The 21612-nt window shown below is 41.6% G+C and overlaps 1 protein-coding gene across 13 annotated transcripts in view; it reads right to left on the reverse strand.

The window, feature by feature from the left end:
• The window catches only part of CADPS (calcium dependent secretion activator), a 342990-nt gene that overhangs the window by 76155 nt on the left and 245223 nt on the right, over window positions 1-21612 (reverse strand). For all 13 annotated transcript variants that reach the window (XM_083424654.1, XM_083424653.1, XM_083424660.1 and 10 more), the window contains 3 exons: window positions 19346-19452; window positions 12267-12423; window positions 10518-10659 (listed from right to left, as the gene is read on the reverse strand). In XM_083424654.1, coding sequence (XP_083280780.1) covers window positions 10518-10659; window positions 12267-12423; window positions 19346-19452 — 406 coding nt within the window. The remainder of the gene's footprint in view (window positions 1-10517; window positions 10660-12266; window positions 12424-19345; window positions 19453-21612) is intronic.

Below are 21612 nucleotides of genomic sequence, written 5' to 3' on the forward strand. Positions count from 1 at the left end.
TGGAGCCACCAGAACCCAGGGAGACTTGGAAACGTTCTGACTGATCTGGCTTCAGGAATCCAAGGCTGATTTTCCAGGAGCTGATGTGGTCCAAAGGAAATGAGAGCGATACATTTGGCACCAGCTTGGCTGCAGAGGTTGCCAGAAACAGGAGTGCAAGACACCATCCAACCATCTTAGGGACTTCACTCTGGGTTTTCTGATTGAACTGGCTTCAGGAATCCAAGACTGATTTTCCAGTAGCATGAGAAATTCCAACAGACTTCTAGACGGGAGAAAAACTATTCATCCCAATCCTGTGTGCCTTTTCTCAGGAGTAAGTCCCTCTGAATTCAAAAGAGTTTACTTTCAAGTAAGGCGATCTAGGAATATAGCCACGAAGGCTAGTTTTATGAATATGAACAAGAGCTAAGGTCCACTGATTTCACAGGACTTATTCCCAATAAATGTGCCAAGGATTGCATCCTTATCCTGCAGTTCTATGTATGTCTAAGTTGTAATGTATTCTATGAAATTTACTCCCAAATTAAATATGTGCAGGGCTGTGGCTCTTTAATTTTTCTTTTCTGGGGATTGTTATGCAATCTATACTCATATTTTCGTTCCTAATTCTAGTGTCAAAACGAATGTCTGAAGGAATGAGCTTGTACGATTGAGGATTTGCTACCCTATAGACTTGAAATATGAGTTCAAAACCTACTTCAGCCCCAGACACTGCAGATCAGGATTAGCAATAGTAACATACATATATGATTAATAATAGTAATAGTAGTAGTAGTAGCAGCAGCAGCAGTAGTAGTAATAATAGAGAAGCACTTTTTAGTGCTCTGGGACACAATGAGATTTGGGTACATTTTTTCAGCGTGATGTGCATTCAGCTAATCAGTTCTGCTAGTGAAAGCCAACACAAGGATTCCCACTAGTGAAAGGGAGCTTCACCTACTCCAAATCTGCTCAGGAGGGGCAGGAGAACTGCCAGGACAGTACGCAGTGGGGAGGAGAGGGAGATAAGTCCATGGGGCAATCATAAATGTTTGCACTGACGGAAGAAGCTCCTTAGTGCTGCGCTGACTTCCACCCATTATTCTCATATATTCCCCATGACTTAAATATGGAATCGGCTAACCTCTAGAGCAAAATTAGAAGCCCCTGCTGTGAATGGGAAGAACTGTCCTATAGGGGAACAGACTCCCACAGGAGGTGATGGACTTTCCTTCCTTGGAGGTTTTTAAGCAGAGGTTGGATGGCCATCTGTCATGGATGCTTTGGCTGAGATTCCTGCATTGCAGGAAGTTGGACCAGATAACCCTTGAGGTCCCTTCCAGCTCTACAATTCTATGATCACATGATCCCATTCCCAATTAATAATGTTACCGTATTTTTCGCTCTATAAGACGCACCAGACCACAAGATGCACATAGTTTTTGGAGGAGGAAAACAAGAAAAAAAAAATCTGAATCTCAGAAGCCAGAACAGTAAGAGGGATCGCTGCGCAGTGAAAGCAGCAATCCCTCTTGCTGTTCTGGCTTCTGTGATAGCTGCGCAGCCTGCATTCGCTCCATAAGATGCACACACATTTCCCCTTACTTTTTAGGAGGGAAAAAGTGAGTCTTATAGAGCAAAAAATATGGTAATTGATAACAAGGTGATAAGTTTTCTGGGGCTACTGGAGGAAAAAACCAAACAAGAACACTCTGATGAGCAAGTGCAACCTCTTAGCCTAATACCTGGCTCCCAAAGGAGTGGTAAAAACCATGTCTGACCAGCAGCATTTGACTGCAGGAAGTGGCTCACATAACTGAATACTCCTCCATGCCAGGAAATCCCCTGTATATAACAAACCAGGAAGAAAGCTAGGCTGAAACCCTACTTTATGATAACTACTTGGAGAGGGGGGCATTTTTTTTGTATAGAGAAGCATTCGGTCATGTACTCATCTGAAGTGGTGCAGTGGAGCCTAGATAAAAGTTTATCACTACAATGATAAGCTATGATTCCAGCAGGCCTGGTACCTGAAATGTGATTTGACTGATTGTCTCTATTGAAGACATTATCATGTAATAAAATACATATTCCATAAAAATACACACGGGAGGGTTAGTGACTGTAGACGCTTCATCTGATGAAACAGATGTGACCAGAATAATGACCTCACGAGTGAAAACATCTTGCAGTTTTGGTACCTAGAAATTCACTCTCTGAGGATTTTTATGATGCTCTCAACAGGAAACAAACATTTGAGACATAAACAATGCTCACTGAGGACAGCTGGTTATAGCAGACATATTCCAGAGATGACAGTAAGAAAGATATACTCTCATATCATTCATTTTTTTATATATAAAAAGCAAAATGATTTAACTACCATCTGCCCAGCTTAAAGAGAAATGAAACTCTTCTCCATACAATTATATACCACCCACAACAGAGCAAGATTAATTCAGAAATTCCTTGCAGTTTCATTATGAAAGCAAATCCCAGCGATCAGATTAAAGTCATATAAAGAACTGTACACTTGAGAAATTTACTGGTATGCGAGGGTGGTCAACATTTTGCATATTGATTTCTTTTATTTTTGATTGGCATCATCTCCTTGTCCCATGCCAAAATGTGACTGACACCACGGGGAGCCAATGCTGTGTCCTCCTGAAGTTGTTGGGCTTTAACTCCCATCAACCACAGCTAGAGGCCAAATGTCAGAGATCATGAGAATTGTAGCCTAACAGCCAGCAAAGGCTGGCACAGTGGGATGGTGCTACACCATTGTTCTCCCAACAGTGGCAACGCTGCCACTCACCATGACCGGTCTGGGCAGGGTGGCAGCAACATCGAGGTGGCAGCGTGCACCAGCAAAGCACTGACCTTGCCACCGTCCTGCTCTGCTTCTAACCTTGGTAAGCCACAATGATGCCACTCTCAGGAAGACAGTAGTGTGGCATCATCACTCCGTGCTGGCTGCTCCTACACCTGTAGGGCAGCACATTGGCTACAGCCGTATTATACAGCCTACATTTTAGTATAATCTCAAGTGGGATGACACAGGGAAAGTGCATCTAAGGCTAAGGGTTCAAAGAAGTGGTATGCATGTGCAAAGGACAGGCCTATGTGAAAACGTTCCGTGGAAACCTAAAAGCAAAACTCTGGTTGTGCGTCTATGATTCTGCTCTGTGCACACCTGTTCTTTGTTTGGATCCCAGCCGATGTATTTGAATACAGACACTGACACAAAACTGGTTCTGAATTAGATTTTTTGTGCAGTGAACCTCTGTGTGTTCGGCTGTTTTTCCAAGCCACTTTTGCCCAGGTATGTATTTGTGTTGCCTTTACTCCATGTAAATAGGATGCAATGTTTTCAAACCATTCCTGATGCAGAATGTTGAGTCACCACCAAGTGAAAAATCCCTTCTGCTTCAACTATAATAGAGTAGCAAGGTTTGGCATATGGGTGGAGGGAAGGATGAGATCCAGCAATACTCTGAATAGACCCACTGAAATTGATTAGTAGTATGACTTAGTTGGATATCACCTTAGGTCACCAACAAGACACCCATGAGTACAATGGAAATCTTGAGGCCTTCCTCTGGCACCCATGAAAGGGGGAAAGAAGAGATCTGTTCTTAAATACGGCTAGATCTAGACTTTGTCATAATTAGAGTAGTCCATTGAAACCAATGGGACCTATGATACTCATGACTGACTTAAGCCCCATTGACTGTAATGAGGTCTACTCTTAAGTAAGGATCCAATCCACTGTGTTTTAATTAATGGAACTGTTGCCTCCAATCTGGTGGTTTTATTTTTCTAGTTAAGGCTGCAATCCAGAAGGCAATTATGGACTTTTCAGTGGGACCTGCTTATTTCATAATTATATGCCGATTTGCAATTTGTTTGCAACCTAAAATATTGCATAACCCTTTAACACAGGCAAATGAATGCCTCTTAATCCAAATTGGAAATGAGTTCTCAGAATGGCTGGGAATCTGTTACAAATTCCAAGATTGATAGGCATATTCAGTTGGACATCAAATGTTAAGAAATTAATTGAAGGCATGTAAATTCATGAAGAAAAGCAACTTAAGCTTGTCAATCACATATAAATACATTTTTTTAAAAAAGATGCTTATTATAATGTTTAAAAGACACTGGGTATTCAGTGTTCAACTAATAAAACATGCATTACTGTAGTTTTACAGTGAAAAGCAATATTAGTCATACTTACTGATTTAAATGGGTATACTCTGAGTATGAGTAATGTTGGGTATCACCCAAGAGGTTTACTATTAATAAAATATTTTCTTCCCTCGCAGTCAAGTATCAATGCAATGTTGTTATATGGTGCTGTGTCCACACATACCTTTTTATTCCATTTCTTTTAAAAGCCACATTACAACTCAGTTTCTTTTTCACAGTAAACTAAAATACTGCAGTGTATGTAAGCAAAGTCTATTTCGGAGCTTCTCTATTTGGACTTTTTTTTTTGGCAGGGGCAACTGATCTTATTTACACATCTAATTATCTGATTTGAAGTTTCAGCCAAGTTATCGGAGTTGCACCTAACAGTAATAGCACCTAGGTGTTACTAGAGCCACAGAACGGCACGCGTGAAAAATGACAATGCTTCTAAATATCACTGCACACATTTCTCTCTTATAAAAGTATCCCTTGTGCTGCAGTCAAATTGGATCAGCTGATGCAGATTGTCTAACACCCATGGGGCAGATATGGGTCCTGTGCTTGCTTGCGCGTAGCAGACAGCAAGCTTGGCTACTGCTAGGGGAGGGCAAGGCAGCCAGAACGACCACTGACTTCCATGAGGGAGCAAGGTAAGGACTGCTTACCGTCAGCTGTGTGGTCGGTATTCCTGCAAGCATACAATGAGGTTTCCTTCTGGCAGGTTCTATTGGTCACTCGCCACAATTCCCAGGCCCATTCCGATGCCTCCAGCAGCCTAGGCTTCGGGGTCTACTTCAAGGGTTGTTGGTGCTCCCAGCCATGGCCTGCTCATTGGAGGGAGAAAGGATCACATGCGACCTTACCTTCCTAGAATTCTTCCCCATCCTGGTGGCTCTACATATCTGGGTTGAGGAATGCCGGAACTTCAGGGTCTGACAATCAAGTGGTGGTGAGGGTTCTGGCCAAGCTGTCCTTCTGGCTGGACCTGAGGTTGTTATGGGCATTTGTGCTCCAGCTGGCTAACATCTCCTTTTCAGCCAGTTTTGTTCCAGGCTCGGTAATAGCACAGCGGACACTCTGTCTCAATTTCAGGAGGATCGCTTTTGAGCTCTGGCACCCGGGGCTCAGTTGGAGTCAGGGCCCTTTCCTGAGGACCTGTGGGCACTTGGAGGCACGGTGTGATGCATGGAGTATTACAGTCCATTGCGCCTTCCACATTCCAAGCTTACTCCAGGGCATCGTCTTCCTTTGAAGCCTTTAGGTCTCATGCCGGGCTGGGCCCAGACTCCCCTCAGGCATGAGAGGTCCTGCCATACCTTGTATCCCTTAAGAACCGGGAGTTAGCCACTACAACCATGTCCTTGCATGTAGCTACAACCACCATCTTTAGTAAATTCCTCCGGTTCCCTGCCCCCTGCAATTACTTCCAATTCCGAAGGCTTTTGGACGGCTGGCACAGGGACCACCTTACAGTCCCAGATGTGGGGAGACCAATTACATATGGTCTCCTCAGAGATACCGTATTTTTCCATGTATAAGACTAGGTCCCCCCCTAAAAATAATGTTAAAAATTAGGGGGTGTCTTATACATGGGACCATCTCCCATCTCCCCCATTTTCTTAAATCTGAGTCCCCCAAAATTATACATTGGGTTGTGTTATAGACGGAAAAATGAAAGTTCTGGGCACCATGTGCTGGACGAAATATGAGAAAGGCTTTTTTGGTGAGTACTGATGCTCTCTTTCTCAGGGACTACAGCCTATCCTCCCCCCCCCCCCAGGTTTGAACTTTGCTTCATAATTTTTTAAATTTCTTTCTTTGGTAGTCATTACTCTTAACAGTGACATCAAATTGCATCAAAGTACAGTTTTAATGAAAATGATGCATTTTTCTTAAATGATTTCCTGTAAAGGGCACACAAGCCCTATTCAGGCATTATGTACACAGGCAAGTTGCCCTGTATGTAGGTGTGAGTGAGGGGGCTCCAGCAAGAACAAGTATGTTAGCTTTACCTGCTCTGTGCCCCAAAACACACATAGATACAGGAGGCTCTCTGCTGCAGAAAGTCACCTTCCAACTCAAGGCAGCTGATGAAAATGGATGTGGATGGGGGTGGAGCTAACATGCTTGTCCTGCTGCCCTTTCTCGTGTGGTAGCTGACCTGTGTACCGTGACCTTGCTCCAGATGAGCCAAGTTCTGTTGACCAAATTCCTCAGTGCATTGATATCTGGGTGGTTGCTGAATACCATGGAGCAATGAGTCCAAAGGTGCTGTTGCTTTGATCCCTTACCTCATGTGACTGTCTACATTTAATCTCCAGAGAATAGATTTATCTTGCATATTCAGTGTTTTGGAAAATTGTGTTAGGGTTGCTGCCTTGTTTCGATTAATTTCCCCTGCATGGTTTTGTCCACAGTTACCAAGCTGTGCAAACCTTTCAAAAAGCAAGACGACTCGTCTTGATAAGGTTTGCAGCTTTTGCAGAGTGAGTGAAATAATAGCAATAATAAAATAAAACAAAGAGAGGCATATTTATACAGCATTTGTAGGGACTCTTTGTTGCTTTCAACGCTTATCTCTATGTATGGCTCGAGTCAATTTCAAAGGTGCTCTGCAGCATTTTGCAATGGATTTTTTTAAAAAAAATCTACAATCTCTTATAGAGCCATCTGGTTAGGTTAAATAAAGTGCCATATATTTCAACCTTGATTTGCAGGCAGGCATGTCAAAAGGTCTATTCTAAAGACTCTGTGTTGTGATAGAACTTCTTGGCCTGCGAGAGGTAATGAGATTCCATCCACACAATTTGACCTAATGATTCAAAGCAAGATAGCAGAAGGCTCCGTGAGACATATGCATCTCTTGCTTTCTCTTCCAGATAAAGTTGAAAGCTTTTCTCCAATTCTCTCGAATGGGAAGCGAATATTTGCCGATAATAATTTACACTGAATGGAGGTCACATTGTTAGCTTTGTTTTTAACTAAGGCTGAAAACCCTATATATGCTAAAGCAGTGGCTTCCAACCATTGGCTTATGGTGGCTGCACCAGGGATGAGGAATCTGTGGCCTTTCAAAAGTTCTTGGACTACCATACCTACTGGCCTTGCTGTCTGGGACTAATGGGAGCTGGAGTCCAATGACATCTGGACTACCCCAGGTCCCTCATCCCAGCATTCAGTCTATGGCTGGACTCCAAGAGCAGGGGAGGCAGCCTCTCTGTACAAAGTACCACTGTAATTAGCAACGGGATTCCGAGTCTTTGTCTCAGTGGTAGGTGGGAAGAACTCTGACTGAAATAAAGCTCCTCCTACACAACATGGACAAGCTGAAGGTAATTCACACTATGATATGGCAAGCTGAGTCCTGAAAGGAGAAAAGGCAGTCCATCCTGCTCCCCTTCTTCCTATGTCAGAAGAGTAAATGGCTGCTGAGTAGATCCTCCTGAAAGACAGGATGACTTCCTAATGATGTTCAGAACAGGTTGTTGTTGTTGGCACCTGTCTGTCTTGAGAGACAATGGAGTGCGCCTCCAGGGGTGAAGTCAGACTGCTGGAGAATGATAGAGCCTGCTATGGCTGCTGAGACCAGTATATCATAACTGCTGCCTCCTGTGTTGTTTTTGCTGCATTAGCAGCACCAAAGTGATCTGTCCAGGGCACAAGCCTGGGCAGTGTGGAGGTCCAGGGGTGACCAGAGGACAAGACCCTCTTTTTGGCATCTAAAGGAAAGCAGAGTAATGCATTTGGCACCAGCTTGGCTGCAGGAATTGCCGGAAAGAGGAGTGTAAGATGTCATCCAACAATATTTGAGACTCCACTCTGGATTTGTGTAGGGTTTACTCCTTAGCCTTTTCTTCTCAAAGATGTAATGAAATAGGACGACTGCTTGCAAAAGTAAAGCAGTCTGGAATCTCCTGCAGTAGACAACTCTACTGGCTTGCAGAACTCATCCAGAGTAAACAGCCTGGGAATAACCAGGGCTAGCCGAAGATGGCTTAGGCGACTGCATGTAAGATCTGTGATGTGTGCTCCAGAATTGCCTGCAATGTTGCCAAGTTTGTTAGGGCACAACTAGAGTGCCCAGATGTGTGCAGTCTGGTGGCAGTGCTCTGTGGCCACTCCAAAGATCTGCACTCCTTGGTGTCCTTTGGTGTCTCCCGTTTTAATTGCCATGTTGTTTTACTGCAATTGCTTTATTTCATATTTCAGTTATGGGCTGGGGGAGGCTTCTGTCTGAAGTCCAGGAGAACCATGGCTGGGGTCTGAGCTAGATGGACCAGTGGTTCAAATCAGTATATGGCAGCTTCTATGTTCCTCTTCCACTTGTTGGCACCATTCTCCCCATCAAGCAGCACCACCTGTTTCTGATTTGGATCACTCTCTTTTCACCAGCATATTCAAAATTCAACAAAGTCTTCATGAATTTACATTTTCGTTTGCAAATCAAAAATGGCACATACCCTTAAATACAAATCCAGTGTAAGAATTTAGTGAAGTTGACAAAAGATTGGTATAAATAGACGAGTGTAGTCCCTCCACCGCCCGTACCACGTGGCATGATTCAGCCAAAGACACACGTTTAATTCCCTTAGATTTTAACAGGAGAGTTAACTACATCCTCAAGTCTTTGGCTGAAACCAATGGCACTTCAATATGCCAGTTGCTACTGGAGTGTGGCCGTGTTAGGCTTGAAGGGCATTTCTAAAAAAAATCCACCTTTATACAACTTTTAAGGATAATATATAAAGAGAAAGCCCTGTACAGCTTTCCTGCACAACATTACCACTAAAATCAATAGATCTTCATGCACAAGGTAAGTGACTGTGATACAATTAAATATCCCTGAATTAATTTAGAAACAGAGATTGCTATTCAAAAGCAGCAGACTTTTATAAGAAAGAGAACATGTGCAGGGAAAAAAAAAGTGACTGCAAACCACAATTCAGTTATGCAGATCATGGAACTAATGCGGAATAAATAAATTGTGGACTCTGGCTTGGACCTAATAGACTGAACGGCATGTAAAAAAGAAAAAGAAAATCTGAATTCATTTAAAACTACAAAGTGCATATATGCGTGCACTATTTCTCAAGTATATGTTTCAGTATTGTTGCCTAAAATAAAATGTAAAACACAATTTTTATGGTGCAACTATTAATGTATTTTCCAAACATGTTTTGAGACAAGAACCAGTTTTCTTTGGTGAAAAGAGCCTCCCCATGAAGCAGATTTGCCCCTTAGAGGTGGTTTTCACAATTTCATTACATGTCTTAGCAAGTAACACGCAATTCCACCTTTGGGCAAATTTCCCTGAAAGCTTCCATCTTTTTTTCTGAATGCTTTTTGCTTGATGGTAGGTCAAAAGAAGAAATTGCCTCCCAGTAAGAAACTCAGAAGCAGTTCACACGAGTACTGGGAACACGACAGTTATTAGAGAACCACTCAATGGCATCAGGTCTAAGATCAGGCTTTTTACATGCCATCACATGTTTGATATAACAACAACAACAAAAATAACAATAATAATGCATTTGAATATGGAAAAGAATAAGTTTTCCCCTACTTCTCTCGTAAGGAACATAAGTGTTGCAGGTTAGAACCATAAGGCTCAGGTGCACAAACTAGTTTAGTTACTCTTGAGTACCTGGATTTAGGCTTGAGTCTTAGATGTAAGGTTCATTTATGCATTACTGGCAGTGGGGTAGGAGCTGCTTCTTAGCAGTTTTGTCCCATATCACCTGCAGGAATGCCATTATCTGTAAGCTGAGGCCAAGAGCCAGGTGGCAAGGAACCATGTCCACTGGCCCTGTCAACTCAAAGATCAGCCGAATACTCTGAAAAGAATTCTCTCAACCCCGAATGACTTGGCCATCTTCATCTTCCTTCCAAGCAGCAAGGTGAATCCTACCACTTGTCAACTGCTCTCTCACGTGTGATTCCAAGCACTAGCAAGAGTGATATGGAAAGAAGCTACAACCACCAGCTGACCCACGATTCAGCTTTTCCTATGTTAGATCATAAGTGGTTAGTATCGCTTAGTGAAAAACACAGCACTATGCTTAAGTGTTCAACAGTTGGGATATAAAGAGCGAAAAGAGAGAACTTTCACTCATGCTCTACCTCTGCATTCCAGAATGCAAATAATTAAAAATTAACAATGCATAATATACCGCAGAGTATCTATAAAGTCTTCCATAAAACCAGTGGACTTCTCTTTCAAGACCTTATTTTTTTTGCACCCAAACAAAAAACATTCACAGAGCATCTACTGTTTTACTAATTCATCTGCGTATGAGTCCTCTTGTACCCGAAAACTCCAATTGTATCAAAGGAGGTTTCCTTACTTTACTGGCTCCCATGACTCCCGCTCAAATCCCCTGTGAATTGACTGTGCAATTGAGGATTCCATGAGATCGACATATCTAACAACAAGTGGGGCAAACAGGTCTTGAAGATGTTTGTGGTATTTTCCATTGCACAAATTATCTAGAATAAATAAATAAAAGCATGGTAAGAAGTCTTTCGCAGCAACCCAGACTGTCATATTTATCATGCAGCATAAATTTTTGAGCTCAAAACAATACTTTACAGGGCAAAACAATTCAGCTAGAAAAGGTCCTGCCAAATAAAAGGCTTTGCTACCAAACCATTTACTCTACATTTCAGGGATTCTGACGAGGCTAGTAACTGCAATATTACCATCTTTCTTCAAACGAGCAAACAATAAAATCATACTCGTTAGTGGCAACACAGGTATTAGCAAAACAGTTGTGTTCTTAGTACCGGGTACAAAATGCTGAAGATGCTTTGTACCGATTAAGACTTTCTTAGATGCGTCACTTTAAATCCTTGGATCTTTGATCCCATAGAAAATAAACTGAATACGAAGGCATCATGGGAACTGTAGTTTTTTTAATGAGTGCGGAAAATGCCATGAAAAATCCCTGTATCCAGCTCTTTGGAACTACAGCTTCCATGTGTCCTTGAAGTGAAACTGCAGCATGTGCAGCACAACCTGATGCAGGTCTGCTTGGAAGTATACCCAACTGTATTCAATGGGGTTTAATTGCAGTCTTAAATGGGTTGAAGTTTGTGGTATAGAATGTCCTTAGGCTTGCAGCCAGTGCTCATCATGAAATTTGTAAGATGCAAGCTCAGATGTTATTTCACAGACATTTGTCTTTATTTAAGATTCACCTTTCAACCCACTTCAGACACCAATCCCACTCACATCTTTTCCCCACACAATGCTTGACACTCTCTGCCTGCAGGTTCCCACAACCTAGATCAGAGTTTGGGAACCTGTGGCTCTTTAGACAATGCAGGACTCTAACTCCCATCAGCTCCAGCCAGCATAGCCAATGGCCAGGATTGATGGGAATTGTAGTGCAACAGGATCTGGAGGGTTGTGGGCTCCCCATCCTAACTAGATAGTTCTGATCCATCAGCTGGGAATCACTAACTTACATCAATGAGCTATTGCCATGAAGAAATTGGAAGGAGGATACGATAGCCATAATAAACAAAAATAACACAGCGATCTGCACATGCAGTAGAAACTTCTGAACATTCCTTCTTTGAAGTTTTCACTACAGCTGTCCATGCTACCACAGAGCAAAGCCGCTTTTTCTTTTTGAAACATGACTTCTTTTTCTGATTGCATGAGCAACTGAAGCAGAAACTTCAAAGAACTCTACAGTGGCACATGTGGTTCTCCCTTGCATTTATTATGCATACAAAGTGGTATTCAGCTAAGGTTTACTCAGAGTATACCTACTGAAATTGATGGCCTCAGCATACTCATGCTAATAAAAAGCATTGCTAACAAGTACCACCAACCAACTGCATAACTGACTGGTGTTATTCATTTATAAGCTGCTTTCAAAGAGGCAATAGAAAGGTTTGATACTGTCTTTGTTCACATATGTAAGGTACATAGTTCCCTGAGTATGAATAAACAATAATGCCTTTCTTCCAAAACCACTGAGAGTCAAACAAATGATCCAAGGCCACTTTTATTCCATAAAGAACCAGAAAACAACTGTTTGGCCCTATCAGAGAAGGAACATTAAATGGCCAAATCCAATACATACAGTCACTACGAAGCGAATCATTTAGAAGTTGAAAGAGTGGAAAGCTGTCCCAGGTATCTGGGGGCTGGACCTCGAGTGCAGCATCCATATCCACCGCAAACAAGGAAAGGAAGGTTTCCGCATGCTCAACCATTAAATCTGACCACCAAGCAAAGGCCTTTAAATGGAGTAGGGGGGAAAAAAGTGAAAGAAGTATTAGTGATATCCTAAACCACAGTGCATTTTCGCATGTGTAATAGGCATTCTGAAAACAACAACTACTAATGGGGATCCTACTGGAAACTAGCTTTATTGTAAAGAGAACAGCAGTACAAAATGCTAGCATAGTGCAGATATGGTGTATCCATCAAGCCCCTGCTACTTTTTGGCAGGAACTTCTCCAGGAGCGTTGAATCAGAACTGTATACTTCCTCTACATATCTGTAATGCAACAGAAGGATGCATGCCTGTTCAGTTTACAATAACCCATTCAATTTCTTTCAGATCATGCTATTTACTAGAGGGGTAAACTAGTTCTTTGTCTAAAATATAAAACATCTGGGAGTTTCTTCACTGTGTTTGTGGGTTTTCTCCTTTTCTTTCCCACGATGCTATCAAAAATCCATCTAGAATCTGACTGACCACTGCAATGTGAGAACAGCACTTGCACGGGAACTGACGGGCCCTAAAACATCTCACATTAACAATGCAAAGTCAACCAGTCAATTAAAAAAGATCCCTACCTTAATTTAACTCATTTAAGTTTTAAAGTAATTAAAGATGGTTTGCCCCACTTAGAATGGAAGAATTACCACCCAGTTTTAGAAGGCTGGCATTAGAAGAACCATCAAGCATCAAGCCAGGTTGTGCCTACAGCAGGAAATAAATCTAAAGTTGAAAACCAAGAAATATCAGTGAAGTAACTCTTTTGTCATGCGCATGGGTCCTCGAGAATTCACTGTACAGCTTTTCTGAAGTGACATTCACATCATACATGACTCAGATGTGAATGTGTTTGGAACACATGCATGCGTGTTTAAAATCACTTCTGCTGAGGAACATGCAGTATGAGTGGAGTTGTCAACAGGACCTTGTGCAGTAACTGTTTGGCAATACGGAAACTATTCAACAGCTTAGTGTTTATACAAGGTAAAAAAAAAGTCATTAGCATTTACCAAGGGGAGAAAAAAAGTTAGATTTGAAAGTGAGAAAAAGGCTAAGTATTTGATTAAATAGCCATTTTTAAATCTGCCAATGCGGTCCTGCTCTGTGTTCCATCCTCCGAGGAGGTAACACTGTCAATCTGACAGGAGCAGTGCCTTTTCTGTGGTGGCCCCAGAGTTATGGAATGTGCTTCCCTGAGAGTTCTATGGTTTGTATCCAACTAGGTCATACTCAGAGAGAGTAGACCCACTGAAATCAAGGACCAAGAAAACCACAACTGACTTAAATCCAGTGCTTTTTTCTGGGTGGATGCAGGTATGTGAATCTAAGCTTGGCCTCATTGAGGGGCAGTATTTCAATATAAGTAGGACAATGAGAGTACTCCTAAACATTTTTTTATATATAGAAAAAAGCACTGCTTAAATCCATTGGGCCTACTTTGAGTATGTCTTAGTTTTGTACTATCTATGTAGTCTTCTCCAAGCTCTTTTCAGAAGCAGATGAAGACCTCTTTATTCTGCCAGTCATTTCTGGAGTTAACAACAGATTTCCAATTGCTGATTTATGTAGTTTTAAATGATTGTTTTATACTGTTTCAGTTAGACATGTCTTCAATTAGAAATGTTTTGTGGACATTTTTGCTGGAAGGTGGCTAAGAGACACTGTGCATAAAATGAGTAAGTACATACAACTGAATAGAAATTGTTAGTGATTAATCATGTCAATTGCAAGGGTATATTTTTATCAGTGGATGGGGGAAACGGTTCAAATAGAAATGAATGGATGGACTGAACCCCTACTTTGTTTTACAATGCATTATTTTCGAGACATTAACAGAAATTTATAATCAACATTCCAATGATTCACTGAAGGGCCCAAATTGCCAACTTTCTCATTCTAAACTATTCCTTAACCTACTCAGGCATCCTTTTTTTACTACAAGCAGTGCACCATGACATGGATTATATTATTTTTTAACAGGAGGTCCTGAGGAAGCCAGGAGGAATTGTACCTCTGATGTGCCAATACAGACACAAAGGGGTTCTCTTTGTTCAGATACTGTTTTTTTGTCCTGGTTCCCATAGAAAACTCCTATGTGGATATGTGCCAAGGAATCCATAGTATGAAATATCAAGGCATGGTGTGAGGGTTTAAGATTATACAAATTTGAATCTCTATATAGCATTATAGTTCCACGACACTTTCACATTACGAGCTCTATATTACTTTATATGTAATTGCTATAATCGCTTTGTTATTTTCTATTAATGTCGCCTTTGTAAATATCTGATTTGTACAAATATTTGATTTGCATCATATCCAGATTTTCAGGGGAAATTTAATTCTAACAGACAAGTTGTTACGGAAATTTCATGCAGATGAGTTCTGCTGGATCACACCAAAGGTTCATCTAGTCCAGCATTTTGCTTTCCACAATGGCCCATCAGAAATCCTTTCGGAGATTTCAAGGGATTGTAATCCTAAAAAGTTCTGTATTTCTTCCCTGGCAAATTATTGCACAGTGTTCACAATTTTCTGCTTTGTTTGGCTCAGGTTATCGATTGCTTTTGTTATCTTCACAGGGTTTGCTTTATCTTCTCGACTAAAATACTGTGTTATAAATTACATTGGATTGGCAGGGGTGGAAGAAACCTATCAGTAATAATGTCCACACACAATAAACATACCTATGAGTTAAAAAAAGAAAAAGAGAGAAAGAGAGCTAATGCTTTAGAAATTCAGAAGAAAGGATCACGGTCATTTCCGAAGAACAATGCTTTTCACTCTGTAAGTAGCAGTCAGCTTGCACTCAGTAAGTCTGTTCATTCATGACAAGCTTATTGCCCTGTGATCACAGTATATCGTTCCTTCTTTCTCCAAATCGAGAGAAGTAACATGGTGTTACTCAACAATAAAGTCCAACAAAGAAAAGTTTAGTTTGCCATCTACTTACCTTCTTTGTCCCAAGCATGGAAAGGAAGTATCCTCCCTATATCACCACACCTACAATTCCCCCCCCCCACACCCATGGGAACTCATGTATATATGCATGTCTCACAGGAGGTAAAATACATATATACATACTCCTACATATACATACATAAGGAGAGAGAACGGCAGTACTGAGACTGCCTATGGTAGCTACTGCCTTATAAAAAGCCCTGTTACTTAGGGAAATGTTTACAAACAATGAGACAAATGGCATAGACTTAAAGGCTATAAGATGTCTGTTGGGATCTGAACAGGAGCTTTAGCTTTTGCGACTGTTCAACAACACAGTTCAGGGCCCTTTTGCTTAAATGAAATTAATTGTACAGCACATATTTAATGATAATCTTCACTGTTCTCTGGGTTTTTTTGGAGGGGGGGAGGCAAGAGTGAGGAGTGTTGTGCGCTTGCTAATTGTTAACAAACCCACTATGAACTAGGAAGAAATATTTTTCCTGATAATGTTTCTCAATACACCCCCCCAAGACAGCTGTTTCCCTTTCTGCGTAGTTACACTTGGTATAAAGAATTTTAAAAGGTGTGCGCATTAACAGGTGTGTTCATCCACTGTGCATTCTACAATACCCTTCCCATGTGCTCATGCTGCTTGTCTTAAATGGTTGTCAGTAAGTGATGTAAGGATGTGTGTGAAGTCCTCAAGCATCCTGAAAAGTACCTATGAAAACTCATGGAAAGTAAGAGAAGGGCATGTTTTCATGTTGTCTTTTTAATGGTACAAAGTCAGTAAATCTGGAGGAAGAAGGGGAAAGGCAACTGGCCATAGCATCTATAACATCACCAATCTACGCTACACTTACTTATTTTACGGAGCAATCCTAATTCCCAGCAGGGCTGAACAGAGTGTACAAGTCACTGCTGCATCTGTGGCCCTGTTGCTTGTGCTGGCCTGGCTAGGAAGGAGGGGTGGAGACAGTGCAAATGCTAGCAGAGAAGAAAGGCGTGGATCAGGCCAATTGTGGATAGCTGGGTCGACTTAAGATCCAGCAGATTTCTTGGCCAGCCAAGCTAACCCTCTTACCTTTGCTGAAACACCCCATTTCAAGGGTTTGCGCTGGTGGGGATGTCACTAGAGACCATGCTTTTGGAGGGTGCAGTGGGAACCTCAATGGTGGCAGAGCTCCCCACACCCTGCCAGTGGATCCCAGCAGATCCAGGTACTGCCCACATCCTAACCTCCTTCAGCATGGCAGGTCAGGGGTTAGGATTGCTCTGTTGCACATCAGTCTTCTTGATCTATAAAACCCAAAATGGATTTGTGTTGATTCTCTAAATCAGGATGGAGAATCTGTTGCCTACAACTCCCATCTTCGCTGCATACTGGCCGTGCTGGCTGGGGTTGATGGCAGCTGGAGTCCAAGAGCAACTGGAGTGCTACAGGTTCCCCAGCTCTGCTCTAAGAGATAACTACTTTCAGTCAAGGTGGGCTCATATGCTAAGGGTCCTGTGTGGTTGCTGTTCGCCAGTGGTCCATTTGCATTCTACTTGGATAACGGTGGACTAGCAGAATCATGTGTATACTGGTCGCTGCAGACATGTCCCTTGCCAATATTGCTCCATGTGGTAGCTCTCAACATGTGGTGAACTGCTTTCCCTTACAGAACCTATGCCTCAAAGTCACAGCCATTGGCCACTTGTATCAGCTGTTGCCATTGTCTTGCTATTGAACAATTGCCGATTTCTCATTCCTTCACGAGGTATATGAAAAAGGCGAGATAGTGAGGTGGGAAGAGGTATTATTTGCCATACGTATGCCACCACAGCTGCCCAGAATTATGCTCTTTCTGAATTAACACGGCTAGTCTTTCAGCAACATGAAAGCAGAATTTGCTCCACTCCTGAACCTTGGATCAACACTCTCTCCATATGTACATTTTGTATATATATTTATATATACCGTATACCAAAACAATACACACAATGGACAAAATCAGAGGAAGGCTATAGCTATCCTAGCTAATAGTTTGGCACTTATTTTTATCACCAGCAGGGGAAAACTATATAGAGATCAGGTGTACGCTGAGCAACAGAGGTAAACAGGCTGAGGAAAGAGCCCAGGCAGGTAGGACAAGTGTTGGGATGTAACTGCAGTGCTTGTAAAAATAAATCCATCGCTACATGCACAGGCTGGAGAATTTCCCCCCACATTGGCCCTGCCATGTAGGGCTACAATTCCACAAGCAGTTCTGACAGAAGTTGCTGTTACATTCCTTGGCTCCAGAGTTACAAAGCAAGGATGACCCAGGGAAGATCCCATTAGGAAACATGGCACCGAGAGGGCATGCACGGAAATATGACAGGAGGTGACTTGTTTCATTCACTTTAGTCACATACCTCTTTCCCCTGCCAGGATCATCCAAGATTGAATGAACAGTAGAAAAACAGGGAGGAAATTTAAATATGCAATCAGGCATTAGTTGGGACTCGTGGATTGCTGCGCACTAGAAATAAATTAATTTTACTCTGCTTTTATTAGACATCTGATTTATGGTTGTTGTTGTTTTTTTAATGGCGAAATTATTTATGTTAAAATGTATTTAAAACAATATAGAAACGTCAATGAAAAGGAAAGGAGAAAATAGGGAATTAACGCTGCAGTGTTAAAATTTATAAACAAAGGATAGTTTTATCTTAATTTTAAGAGGATCATTTATATAAAAAAAAAGGTTATCACAGATCACTACATTTTTCAAAGAACATTGGATATGAGTTTACATGCAAATTTAACTTCATATATGCACCTGTATATGGGGGGATGGAATCCTGCCACCACATGAAGGCAAATGCACACTGACTACTTAGGAGTCAGAATTTCATTTTTTGGATTAATACATGTGTGCTTTAGAATCCTAACAGGATTCTAAACTGCTTTAAGAGTGGCAACTAAACCAGCTCTCCTTTGCTGGAGAACTTACCCCCTGAAAGGCACAAGTTGTGCCAAGACTTCTGACAACATGAATAGTAACGGAAGCTGTACTCTTGGGCCCTGTTTTGCATGCTTTAGTTCCTTGCATATTAAAGCATATGAACAACTGAACATCTATAGAGACCTGACTTATCCTGGGCAGTTGTCAGTTCATTGGTTAATTTCTATTATTGGCTGTTTGGTACATATAATATGGCTTTTGCACAACAAGAAAACTCAAACTTCAACTCATCTTAACCCACCTCTTCAATTAGAAACCTTTTATGTTGTAGTTATTCAACAGGTAAAGAAAACTGGCCAAATTTTGCTGCATCCCACAATGATTTAAAAAATCAACATAAAATTATTAGTGGTAAACTGACTTCAAACTGAGGCATACCAGGTGGAGTAACCCAGGCAAAAACACATTATATTGTAATGCACAGTATATCTGTTTGGGGTTCTGTTCTTCTTCTTTTATTTTTGCAAGGAACAGAAGCAATCAAATTCTCTTACTGCAGATCCCTCCTGCAAAATCTATGTAGTTTTTACATTCCAATGTAATGTTTTCTCCATAGATTTCTCCACAGGTAATCTTCTCCGAAATGTTACATTGGAACAGAACCTGAGAATAGAATCTGACCACTGGTGGGTACGATCCATAACTGAACTGCCTCTTTAAACCCCAGCCCAACTGAAGCAGCATGTAAAGTGATGGTTAAGCAATTATGCCCATAGTTGTTTAATCAATCTTCTACAGTTGAGCCCTATATGCATCTACTCAAAGGCATGTCTCATGAGGTCAGCAGGATTTTACTCCCGGGTATGTGCGTAGGGGTTTGTAGCCTTAAAGGTCTTTCCCTGTAAAATTATTTTTCTTTTTAGTGATATTTAGTTTTATTTTTGGGGGGTAGACAGTGGATTTGCCTTGCTCACACCCTAGAACTAGAGGTGCAATACGCAGAGGGATGACACTTGGTCCAATAGGTCCCCGCTCAGAAACGTTTAGGCCACAGCTGCTCACCTCTGCATGGTGCTCTTCGTTCTGCTGTAGGACTTCAATTACCAATTCCGCCAAGCGAATTGTATCTTCTAGCTTTTTGGCAGGTGTGACTAACCGACCTACATTTTCTGTAGTACAAGAACTTGAATTAAAATGGAGTGAGACAGGATAGGCTCAATGTAAGGCCAACAGATTGGTTTGTTTTTAAAAAAAGAAAGAACAGAAAAGAAAAATCCCAGGGTAATTAATAATAGTAATTAAAAAGAAAAGAAAAGAGGAACCTCTACTTCATGCAAGGGTTAAAATGCTATGTAGTTAGTACTGAGCAAACCATAAAGCCACGTTTGTTGTTATACCATGAAAACAGTGCTCCAGCTTTGGATTTAAATATGCGGTACAAATTGTTTTACTTTGCAGTTGAGATGGTATCAAGTAACTACTTGAAAATACATTTCCTAGAGACAGCATCTTGGTCTTATCTGCATAGGGAACATCTGATTTCACAGTTTATGCATACATATGGTTGTGCTGGGGATCTCAAACACTGTTTGTGATTTTGAGTATTATCTAAACTGATCCAGAAATTAGGAATGTTAGAATAAAGGATTTAAGCTAATTCATCCCAGTTGATACCAGTGGTGTTACACCAGCTTACATCTACATTTGTGCGTCACTACGGTGGGCACTGTGGCCACCTCAACAGGGGCTGATGGGAGCTGCCCTCCAAACCACCTGGAAGGCATCAGGTTGGGGAAGACCAGGGATGTTTCAGCTGGAACTCGCCGGAACTCAGTTCTGGCACCACTCAGGTGGGCACCCTTGCCATTCTAAGAGAACGAGGGAGGCAGTTATTGTCACATGGTGAGATCCGGCACCTCTTTTTCTAGGAAAATAGCACTGGGGAAGACTGCATTAGCAAACTCTAACTGTACCCACACCAACGGCAACAGATCTCTCACTGAGCCTCGAGAGAAATAGTGACAAAACACAAGGACTGCCAAAATGTGCAGTGTTCAGTGCTCCTAGTAGTTAGGTAGAAGAACGCCATATTTAGGGCACATTATATTACTGAGTTTGGGAACTTACCCCTCTCCCTCCCAGCAGTATGAGGGTTATAATAAAAGAGGTTATCAATAACATTATGATTATCCAGATAAACTAGGTAGAGGGCCTTTTCAGTAGAGGCCCCTGCCCTGGGGAATGCCCTCCCATCAGATGTCAAGGAAACTAACAACTATCTGACTTTTAGAAGACATCTGAAGGCAGCCCTGTTTAGGGAAGTTTTTAATGTTTGAAGTTTTATTCTGTTTTTAGTGTTCTGTTGGGAGCCGCCAGAGTGGCTGTGGAAACCCATCCAGATGGGCAGGGTATAAATAATAAAATTATTGTTATTAAATATTCAATTATGTTAAGTGATTATTTTCTTTTTGCTTTTTAAACTGCAATTAATCCAGAATGCGGCAGCTAGACTAGTGACTGGGAGTGGCCGCCCAGACCATATAACACCGGTCCTGAAAGATCTTCATTGGCTCCTAGTATGTTTCTGAGTACAATTCAAAGTGTTGGTGCTAACCTTTAAAGCCCTAAACAGCCTCGGTCTTGTATACCTGAAGGAGTGTCTCCACCCCATTGTTCAGCCCGGATACTGAGGTCCAGCGCCGAGGGCCTTCTGGTGGTTCCCTCACTGCGAGAAGCCAACCTCACTGTGAGAAGCCAAGTTACAGGGAACCAGGCAGAGGGCCTTCTTGGTAGTGGCGCATGCCCTGTGGAACACCCTCCCAGAAGATGTCAAGGCAATAAACAACCATCTGACTTTTAAAAGACAACTGAAGGCGGCCCTGTTTTGGGAAGTTTTTTAATGTCTGATGCTCTATTGTTTTTAAAATTCGGTGGAAGCCACCCTGAGTGACTGGGGAAACCCAGTCAGATGGGTGGGTATAAATAATAAATTATTATAAATTATTATTATTATACAATGCCTTGGCTACTGCATCCCTTTGGGGCTGTACCTTCCACTCACACGTGGGGAGAGGCTGAACCAGCAGATATAACCACAAGCTTACCTGCAAGAATTTGTCTCTAGATGAAAGGTAGATTCATCCCAAGCTTAATTTTCTTTTCAACAACATTTTTAAAAACAATAATAATAATTATAACCTCCTCCATTTTAGAGAACCATATTGTGGACAACTGGAGCACTGCTCAATGAAACGGCATACTTCTCAATCATTTCATACTTAATTTAATTCATACAGATTCACATATCTCATGCAAAATGTTATGCAACA

Source organism: Podarcis tiliguerta, assembly GCF_965153285.1.
Source record: "Podarcis tiliguerta genome assembly, chromosome: 2".
Taxonomy (NCBI): Eukaryota; Metazoa; Chordata; class Lepidosauria; order Squamata; family Lacertidae; genus Podarcis; species Podarcis tiliguerta.